A 10,334-nucleotide genomic window follows, 5' to 3' on the forward strand; every position below is an offset into this window, starting at 1 on the left:
TATATAAAAAATAAGTTTTGATGAGATCTCTATATTTAACTAAGTTTCTATAATATTTTTAAGAAAAATTTTTCATTTTCAAAAAAAATATAAATATAATATACCTAAATCATTTATCTTTTATTTAAGAAGTTAAGAACAAAACTATAATCTAGTTTTTATAAACCAACTAAAAGGTTGTTTATTTTTAAATTTTTTTTTTTTTTTGTATTTTTAGATTTTTAAAAATATTAGCAGATAGGACTCAACAATTATCCAATTTATTTCGGCTTTATGGGTATCAGACATTTTTTTATACATTTAATTAATTTTTTTTACGGGTATCGGATATTTTTCTATATATTTAGATTATTATTTTTTCACTAGTACCAGACATTTTTCTAAACATTCAATTATTATTTTCTCACGGGTACTGAACATTTTTCTATATATTTAATTATTATTTTTTCACGGGTACCAGACATTTTTTTAAACATTAAATTATTATTTTTTTCACGGGTACCTGACATTTTTCTATACATTCAATTATTATTTTTTTATGGGTACCAGACATTTTTTTAAACATTCAATTATTTTTTTTTTACGGGTACTAGACATTTTTCTAAACATTCAATTATTATTTTTTTCACGGGTACCGGACATTTTTCTATACATTCAGTTCTTATTTTTTCACGGGTACCAGACATTTTTTTAAACATTCAATTATTATTTTTTTACTGGTACCAGACATTTTTTCTAAACATTCAATTATTATTTTTTCATAGGTACCCAAATTTTTTCTATGCATTCAATTATTATTTTTTTCACAGGTACCAGACATTTTTCTATACATTCAATTATTATTTTTTCACGGGTACCAAACATTTTTCTATACATTCAATTATTATTTTTTCACAAGTAATAAATATTTTTCTAATAAAAAATATACATTTGAAACAAATGCGCGTCCCATACCAGAACTCGTGCGAACGCACGGATTTGTTATTAATTTTTAAGAAAAAAAATTAAAATATAAATGAAAGCAAACAAGAAGGAAAAAAAAAAAACACTCCATCATCACGTTGAATTGGTACATAACATTGGTACATAACTTGGGCTTGGTACATAACATTGGTACATAACTTGGGCTATACTGTTATGTTATGTAGTCGCTAAATTCAATATATATATTCATTGGTCTAAACCATTGCCAGCATCACTCAAAGAACATAAAAATGTATTACTAGTATTTCAGAAGAAACATACACTGTTTTTTTAAAGGTCAATTTTCACACTAGTAAAGAAACTTAGTTATTTTGTTCTAACTAATCACTCTGTCCTATTTTTTAACCTTATATAGTCACATAGCTACTAGCTCTTATTTCTTTTGGTTCTATTTTATCTTGATGTCCTAATGAATTATGTTTTGCTCACTTTACATAAGGGTGTTCATGGTTGATAAGCTGAATTGAACCAAAACATATTTATGATTCAATTCAGTTTACATGAATCATTTTAATAAAAATACAATTAACTGAAAAAATAGTTTTAATTTAATTTAAAACTGGTTTAGAACCAGTTTGTATTTATAAACTAGTTTATAATCAATTTGCAATTATAAACCAATTTTCTATTTTGAACTCTTTTAAAATCAATTTGTTTTTCATTCAAAAAATTAAACTATTTTTAAAATTAAAAAATAATTTTTTTCAAAAATAATAATTTTTTTTTAAGAAAATTATATTTTTTATTTTTCTGGAAATCTTTTATATACTTTGAAAGTTTTCATGTATCATTTACTTTAACGTGCATTTTAATTTTTATATCAAATATATTAGGATTAAAATTGAAAAAATGATGAAAAGAAAATTATATCTAAATATTAATGCTATGTTAAATCAGAGTTATACAAACTAAACAATTGTTTTCCGCATTTACTTTTCTTATGATTTATTTTTTATTTCTTATAATTTAACTACGGTCAACAAAAAAATGTAAATATATCAAAAGCTGCTTAACTAGCCACAAAACTAACGAACATTAAAAAGAGTGATCAATAAAATTATTACGTCAAAAATTTGTTTTTGTTTCTTATAGAAAAAAATAATATATTTAGAATAAATTTTATTTACTGAAAAAACATTTTTTTTACTTTTCAGAATAACATAAGTTTTAGAAAAAAATTATTTCAAATTTTTTTATTTTAAAAAAAAAAGTATTTTTAATAATATTTTTTCAAAACAATTAGTTAAACGATTTAAATTAGTTTTTCATTTAAGTTTGGTTAATCGAATTGGTTATAATAAGTGGAATTTTTTATGATTCAATGCAATTCAGGTTAAGTATATGGTCAATTAACCATATTTTTGTACACCCATACTTTACAACATGCCATGTTGTTCTTGTCTCCATTCACATTTGTTAAAAAAACAATTGCTCCTTTTTCTCTTTTTGATTTGCACATTCTCTGTATATCAAAAATTGATAGATTGTTCCATAACACACTCAATCTATCCAACAAAAAAAATAGAGACATTAGTGCTCATGAGTCATAAACCAATTGAGTCTCCCATGAACCAATGACTCACTACACCAGCAACTCATAACTAGTTCAATATCTATGGTTCATTGTATTAAAAAATATATAATTCAGAAGTAAATTGACAAGCCAACAAATTACAGTTGAAAATTGCAACACATCTCCCATGTTTACATAGTCGACGGTAACTACTACTAATGTACATAATAATACTCATCAAAAATCGAGTATGTATAATTATGGACCACGAGCAGGCCTAAAGCAAAAACAAAAAGGACTCTGATCATCTGGTATCATTCCACCTCCTTTGCTTGTATCAAGTTCTTCCAGCATTCTCGCTACCTCTTGCATTTGTGGACGCTTTTCTGGATGTTTGTCCCAGCATCTTTTCATTATAGTTGCTAACTCACTTGGACAACATCGAGGAATGTCAGGTCGTAAATTCTGTGCAGGAATGGAAACAAATCTGATTATAGATTGAAGTGCAGAATGTATATGGTGGCATAATAGGGAGCATTCTTATGAATTAAGAGTAAATGTAGTTCAAATTAGTTAAAATATTTATAGTCGTGTAATGACAGCAGAAAGAGTCTATATAGGAATGAATAAATGACTAAATCATGCCATGTAGAAACAAGGTCATTTCAAAATGCTCGTAGGAAAAGAATACGATGGTAGATAGAAAGAGTTCATAATTCATTGAATGAACTGACCTTATTAGCAACGGCAGATGACGCGTCAGCAAAGCTAAGGTTTTGATAAGGCATGTCACAGCAATAAATTTCCCACAAGCAAATGCCAAAGCTATAGACGTCGCAGCTTCTGTTGTATGGCTTACCATTTATAACCTACACATAGTTTAAGGCTGAGATTAAAGCAAATTATTGAAATAGAGTTCCGATTTCACATTGACAGGAGTGATAAATAATCATGAATATAATACGCCCATAATCAGACGTCACATTTAACTACATAATATCGAGAGCATATTACAAAGAATGATTAATACCTCTGGCGCCATGTATCCAACTGTTCCAGTTTCACCCGTCATTTCACTTGGGTTTATCGCTTCAACTCGAGCAACTCCAAAATCAGCTATTTTCAAGTTTTGATTTTCATCCAACAACATATTCTCAGTTTTTACATCGCGGTGAACAATTTTCTTCGAATGTAGATAACTAAGACTGCAAAAGGAAAAACATAGTGTTTGAGAGAGGGATAATACAATTATATACCAAGATTGTAAAAGGTAAATGCAATGAGACTCACCCTCTAGCGAGATCCAAAGCCAACTGAACCACAACCTTGTATGCAAGTTTCTTCCGCCTATTTTTCAACAAGAATTGTTTTAACGTTCCGCCATGAACAAACTCAACAATAACGCAACACGCCTTGGAAGGAAGGGGATTTTGTCCACCGGCGTCTGAAGGAATTTTAAGATTTGAAGTGCCCATTGAAGCTCCAACAAACTGTCAGAAGAATGATATGAACAATTACATAACTACGCGATTTTAAAAAATAAAATTCCTATCGTTCGACCTCATATAGGAAAGTAGAAAAATAATCATGAATTTAAATACACGAGAGTGTGAAGGATCTAAAGTAAGTACTTTTGTGACATTTGAATGATCAAGTTTTTGCCAAACAGTAACCTCCTGCCGAAATGCTGCTCGTAAAGCAGAAATTTCATTAACACTGGCAACACCATCCTCACCCCAGTCCAACACTTTCACTAAAAAATTCAACATGACAATTCAGTGAGAATTTCTACACATAAAAAAATCAAGACTATGACTATGATCGAGAGCATTTATTTTATGGAAACAGCATAACTGAATAAGGCAATAAAACTTGTCTCGTAGGTTTAAATTGCGGCCAACAAATGCAATATAAAGATTAAGTAGACCTACCAAACCGCAACCATGATCGCATAAGCCGCATTTATCTGTCGTTATATGCAATATCGAAGATTTTACCATAACCGCAACAACGGCCAAAATCTAGTTGAGACTGAAAGAACAAACTTTGAGGGAATACAATACCTTCAACTATCTAACTACATTGAATAGCATACTTTAATTTCTGTTATATTTTTAACACAATGTTGTCAATCACGGAAAATTGCTGATTGTTAAAATTTGTACTTTTGTGACATCAGAACTGAATGATCAAGTTTTCCCACAGTAACCTCCTGCCAAAATGATGCTCGTAAAGCAACAGTGGCAGCACCATCTCACCACAGTCCATGAGTCCACCACTTTCACTAGAAAATTCAACATGACAATTTCTAAACAAAATTGACACCAATGCTGTGTAACTGAATATAGTAAAAAAGTTAGTATTGCAGCTTTAAATTGCGGCTCCGCAATATAAAGATTACGTAGGCCTTTGACACTGCAATTATTGTTACACCAACAGCATTTATTTGTCATTGTATGCAGTATCAACGATTTTAACAGAACCACAACAACGGCCATGTTTCAAAACCGAGATTCGAGGCTGAAAGAACAAACCTTAAGAGAGTACAATATCTTCTACAATATAACTACGTTGACATATTTTAATTTCTGTTATTTTTAAAATAATGTTGTCAATCGCATATAACGGGAAAAGACAGGTTTTTAAATTTTCGCTATGCAATAGTGCTACAACTCCACTATAGCTGCTATTTGATAATATTTTGCATTAAATAGTGTAACTGAATAAGGTAAAATAGTTTGTATAGTAGTAGCTTTAAATTGCGGCCGACAGACGCGATGTAAAGATTACATAGGCCTTTGACACTGCAATTATGGTTGCACCGACCGCATTTGTCTGTTATTTATTTGTCGTTCCATGCAGTATCAATGGTTTTAACAGAACCGCAACACCAGCCACATGTCAAAACCTGTATTCGAGGCTGAAAGAACAAACCTTGAGAGAGTAGAATATCTTCTACTATCTGACTATGTTGACATATTTTAATTTCTGTTATTTTTAAAATAATGTTGTCAATCACGTATAGCGGAAAAAACAGATTTTTAAAATTTCGCTATGCAATAGTGCTACAACTCCATTATAGCCGCTATTTGACAATATTTTGTATTAAATAATGTATTGTGGAATAATAATGGTTTGTCCAAATTCCGCTACACTATATATAGTAGTATAACTCCGCTATAACTGCTATTTAACAACACAAAACACAAAGACAACCAACCAGAATAAGAATGCAAAGCATAAAGTACACATACCAGCAACATCTTGGTCATCATAAGTTCCCCGGTAGACAGTGCCATAGGCTCCATTCGCAACAACATATCGTAAATCCAATTTGGCCAAATCAACCTCCCACTCTTCTCTAGGCCTCTTTGCCTCGGTGCTTCTGGAATAAGCCCTGCTCAAGTGCCTTTCGAGCGCAGCATCCAAAGTTTTCAAATCAATTCTGTCAGCTCTAAATATCATATCTTTGCCGCTTAGATTTCCACTCTTCTTTATCTTTGAGTTCAAAGCTTCACCTTCCGATTCTGTCTTAGGGGTACTACGACCCCCAACTTCCGATTCCATCTCAAACACCAGAATTCAACAACCTCAAACTCCAAAATAATTTCAGACAACTGGTCCACTCAAAAAAGTTGAAAATCACAGTTTTAACTTTCACCATCACCACAATTGTTATTGAACAAAAACAAACTACCTACACTAATAACCAACATCCTAAACCGCATTCACGGTTGTGTCAATCCATGTCATAAAAAATCGCACTCCAGTCCACATAATGTAGCCATAATCGCGTTATCAAACTCATCAAAAAATTTCATCTCGTAATCAGCTAATCGATTTTACTCAAAAAAATTCAGTTCAACACATTATTTCTAGACAACCAAATCATCAATCTACATGGTTTACATCTAAAATTTTCTCCTTGCATTAGCATAATTATTATTTTACAAAAAAAAACTATATTTATTAATCAAAAAACAAAATCAAATCTATCATAAAAGGAATCAAATCACAAAAACATCATGAACAAAACCTAGCACACACGCAAAAAAATCAAGTTTTTGACAGAAAAAAAGACAAAGCAAAAAAGTTGGTGAAAGCTGCATGCAAGTAAGAAAAGCCACACATAAGACCCTAACCCTACGAATCTACGATACAAACATAGCAAAAAAACAGATTAATAAATAATCACTTGAACAACATGAGAAAAAAACTGAGTAAAAAAAATCACATTATAAACAATAATAATCAGCAATATGCATGAATGGTGAAGAATAATACCTAAAAGAACGAGTGAATGTTGAAGTAGCTATGGCTTAGATTTGGATGGCAGAGAAGAAAAGTCGGTGCTACGATTGTGAAGAGCCACAAAGAAAACGAGAGAAGCGCGGGATTTCAGAGAGAGAGAGAGAGATATGATACACTTTATTTTTCATTTGAAGATTGAATATTATGTTTTTTTTTTTTTGTGAATATATATTCTAGAATTTTTTTTTATTACATATGAATATACGAATAATTATTATTTATTGATGGCTAAAATATCTCAACAACTATTTTTATTTATTTTTGTATAATTTGTTAAAAATTTATTTTTACTATGTTCTTATTTAGTTTATTGAATTAAATTTAACATTGAATTTGTTATTATTATCATGATAGCGTCTGACCCAAGTATATCTTTTCTTTTCTTTTCATAAAAACAGGTACAGTATATCTTTTGAAAAAATATATGGATATTGAATGTAGTCAAAACTAGTATTTAGGATGTATTTGTTTTGTTGAACAAAAAAAGAGAATGTATTTGTTTTATAGTTATATTTTTGGTATTAATTTTAATCAAGAATCTTATTGCATAAACTATTATTTTATAAAATGGCTTTGATAGAAACCTTTTTTAAAAAAAATATTTAGCTAAATACATAAAACTTGAAATAAAAAATAATAATTGAAGAAAGTTGAAAGTTATTGTCGGTAAAAATTATCTCTTTTTGATAGAGGGATAAAAATTTAAAAATTATATATAAATTTTATTCCTATAAACAAATGATAATCGTAAATAGTTTTTATAAATTTGTTTAGGAATTTTATTCTAACTTCTTTTTCTTAAAAATATTTGTGGTAACTATTATACATTACTGAAAGTGGTGGGTAAAATGTTTGAATTTCTATGGCGGGAAAAACATGTTGAATTGATATTTTGTCAAAGTTAATTCCAGTACGTTGTGATGTTGCTACTTAACAAGGATCAGTATTGGTCCTCTAACAATAATAGTACAATAACACAAAGCTCAAGTGCATAATATAAAAGTTATACATCTAATACCCCCTCCCAAAATAAGCTTGGGGATAAATGGAGTGAAGTCTAAGCTTAGTGAAGTTGGAGAGAAAAGGCTTAACATTCAGTGGTTTGGTAAAAACGTCTGCAAGTTGTTGTGAGGAGGTTATAGGTAGGAGATGGAAGAGGTGTTGGTTTAATTTTCCGCGAACCAAATGACAATCTAAATCAATGTATTTTGTGCGTTCATGGAAGGATGAATTGTTGGCAATGTGTCTGGTAGAGGCGTTGTCACGATATAGTAGAGTCGGTTGTTTGAATGAGACTAACATTTCTTTGAGAATGTTGGTGAGCTATTGAAGTTCGCATACAGTGGAAGCCATTGGAAGATATTCTGCCTCAGTAGAGCTTTTTAAGACAATTGGTTGCTTTTTAGATTTCTATGAGATTAAATAATCTCCTAGTTATATGCAAAACCCAGTGAATTATTTTTGTGTTTCAAAACAGGTATCTAATTCGAGTCTGAAAAGCCTTGAGTTGTAGGTTGGAATTGCTGGGAAGAGGAGGCCTTGGCCAGATGAACCTTTAAGGTAGCGAAGTACACGGAGGTGCAATTTGTAGTGGATGTCAGTTGGGCAACTCATGTGTTGGATGAGTTGTTGGACAAAGTACGTTATATATGGCCTTGTTTTGAGTAGGTAAATGAATTGTCCAACTAATCTACGAAATTTGGTTTTGTCTTGCAAAGGAGTTCCATCAGTTGTTTGCAATTGAGTGTCATGGGCCATAGGAGCAGAGGCAGGCTTGCAGCCAAGTAAGCCTGTGTTGACAAGCAAATCCAGTGTGTATTTTCTTTGACAGGTGTTGATGCTAGAAGTTGTTCTTACTATCTCAAGGCTTAAGAAGTAATTTAAGTTGCCAGAGTCCTTAATGCGAAAATGGTGATGTAGCGTGTATTTTGTTTGTTGTATGAAATGTAAGTGGTTTCCTGCAAGCACTGCAAGCCGAATATCATCAAAATAAATTAAGAGAAAAATTAGATGCCCTTCTTATTTGATGGATAAACAGAGAGTGATCAGAGGAAAATTGTGTAAAATTATTGGTGAGTAAAACTTTTGAGAGCTTCTCAAACTATTGTCTACTAGTGTTTTAATCCATGAAGGGATTTTAGAAGTTTGCATACTTAGTTTGGGGAAGAGGTTGTAATCCCTTTAGGAAGAGACATGTATACCTCTTCTTCCAAATCTCCATGCAAAAAGGCATTATGGACATCAAGTTAGTGAATGTTAAAGTTTAAAGGAGATGAGAGAGCAAGGAGTAATCTTACAGTTGTGAGCTTAGCAGCGGGCGAAAAAGTGTCAAAGAAGTCAATACCCTTTACTTGTATGAAGCCTAGAGCAACTAACCTTGATTTATGTCTCTCCATTGTACCATCAGAATTAAATTTAGTTTTATAAATCCATTTTCAACCAATGGCTTTCTTGCCTGGAGGTAAAGTGGTGAAAATCTATGTATGGTTGTTTGTTAAAGCTTGTATTTGTGTGTCCATAACCTTTACCCAATGGGATTGAATGTTGGCTTCCTTATATGAAGTGGGATCACATGCAGTAGTCATAGCAAAAATAAAAGAGTGATATGCAGGGGAAAGAGGAGTATATGAAACAAATTTATAAATGTCATATAGGGGGAATTATGAGATGAAGTACATACAAAATCCTTTAAATATGCAGGTGCAAGTTTTTGTCTTATGGATTTTCGTATGGTAATGGGCTCAAAGGTCGAATTTTTAGAATTGTTGCCTGGTGATTATTAGATGTAGAATTTGGTGTATCAGCAATAGGTGTGGGATCTAGGTTGGCTATAGAATAATTTTGAGGGTAATTGACCAGAGGACTGTGAGATGGTGATGTGTGTTGAGTTTTAGTCATGGTTTGAATAGGAGAAATGGTTGTTTCATTATTAGGAGAAGTATAGGAGGGTATGTTAAGGTTATGGTCAAAGAGGGATGTTGAGGTGGGTCTGGTTCTGTCTGGGTAGTAGGGTTGAGGGGAATAGGGGGATGGGGTGTGTAAGGAAATATGTGTTCATGAAACACATAATTCCTTGAGGTAAAAGTGGCTCTTTTGTCAAGGTCAAATAGGAGATATCCTTTGATTCCCATAGTAAAGCCTAAAAACAATGGTGGCTCTGAGATCTAGTTTATCCCTATTTTTATTAAGGGTGGAGGCATAGGTCAAACATCCAAAGGTTTTAAGGTTTGTGTAGGATGGAGATATATTAAAAAGGAGTTCAAAAAGGGTGTGGTTTTGAATGGTAGGTCTGCACAGCCAATTTATGATGTATGTGGCATGACATAAAGCATATGACCAAAAGTTTGTAGGTAAATGTGCATGAAACAAAAAATATCTAGTAACATTTAATAGGTGTCTATGTTTTATTTCAACATTGGATTTCTGTTGAGGTGTTTCAACACAACTCCTTTAGTGAATAATGCCTAAAGATGCATAGTAATAAGGCATAAGGAACTCAGGCCCGTTATCACTTATAATGGTTTTA

The 10,334-nt window shown here is 31.5% G+C and overlaps 1 protein-coding gene across 3 annotated transcripts; it reads right to left on the reverse strand.

The window, feature by feature from the left end:
* Nucleotides 1-2,607: 2,607 nt before the first annotated feature.
* LOC131628572 (serine/threonine-protein kinase STY13-like) lies at nt 2,608-6,747 on the reverse strand. 3 transcript variants are annotated; one of them, XM_058899403.1, is made up of 7 exons: nt 4,561-5,050; nt 4,429-4,463; nt 4,129-4,250; nt 3,788-3,987; nt 3,528-3,702; nt 3,232-3,366; nt 2,608-2,962 (listed from the first exon to the last, which is right to left on the reverse strand). In XM_058899403.1, the coding sequence occupies exons 2-7, from the start codon at nt 4,457-4,459 to the stop codon at nt 2,756-2,758; spliced, it is 870 nt and encodes a 289-aa protein (XP_058755386.1). In that variant the 5' UTR covers nt 4,460-4,463; nt 4,561-5,050; the 3' UTR covers nt 2,608-2,755. The 3 variants fall into 3 exon arrangements, with proteins under 3 accessions (XP_058755386.1, XP_058755384.1, XP_058755385.1); XM_058899401.1 differs by lacking the exons at nt 4,429-4,463; nt 4,561-5,050 and adding an exon at nt 5,752-6,747; XM_058899402.1 differs by having other exon boundaries at nt 4,429-5,050.
* Between the last annotated feature and the right edge of the window lie 3,587 nt (nt 6,748-10,334).

Source organism: Vicia villosa, unplaced genomic scaffold (genome assembly GCF_029867415.1).
Source record: "Vicia villosa cultivar HV-30 ecotype Madison, WI unplaced genomic scaffold, Vvil1.0 ctg.000467F_1_1, whole genome shotgun sequence".
Classification (NCBI taxonomy): Eukaryota; Viridiplantae; Streptophyta; class Magnoliopsida; order Fabales; family Fabaceae; genus Vicia; species Vicia villosa.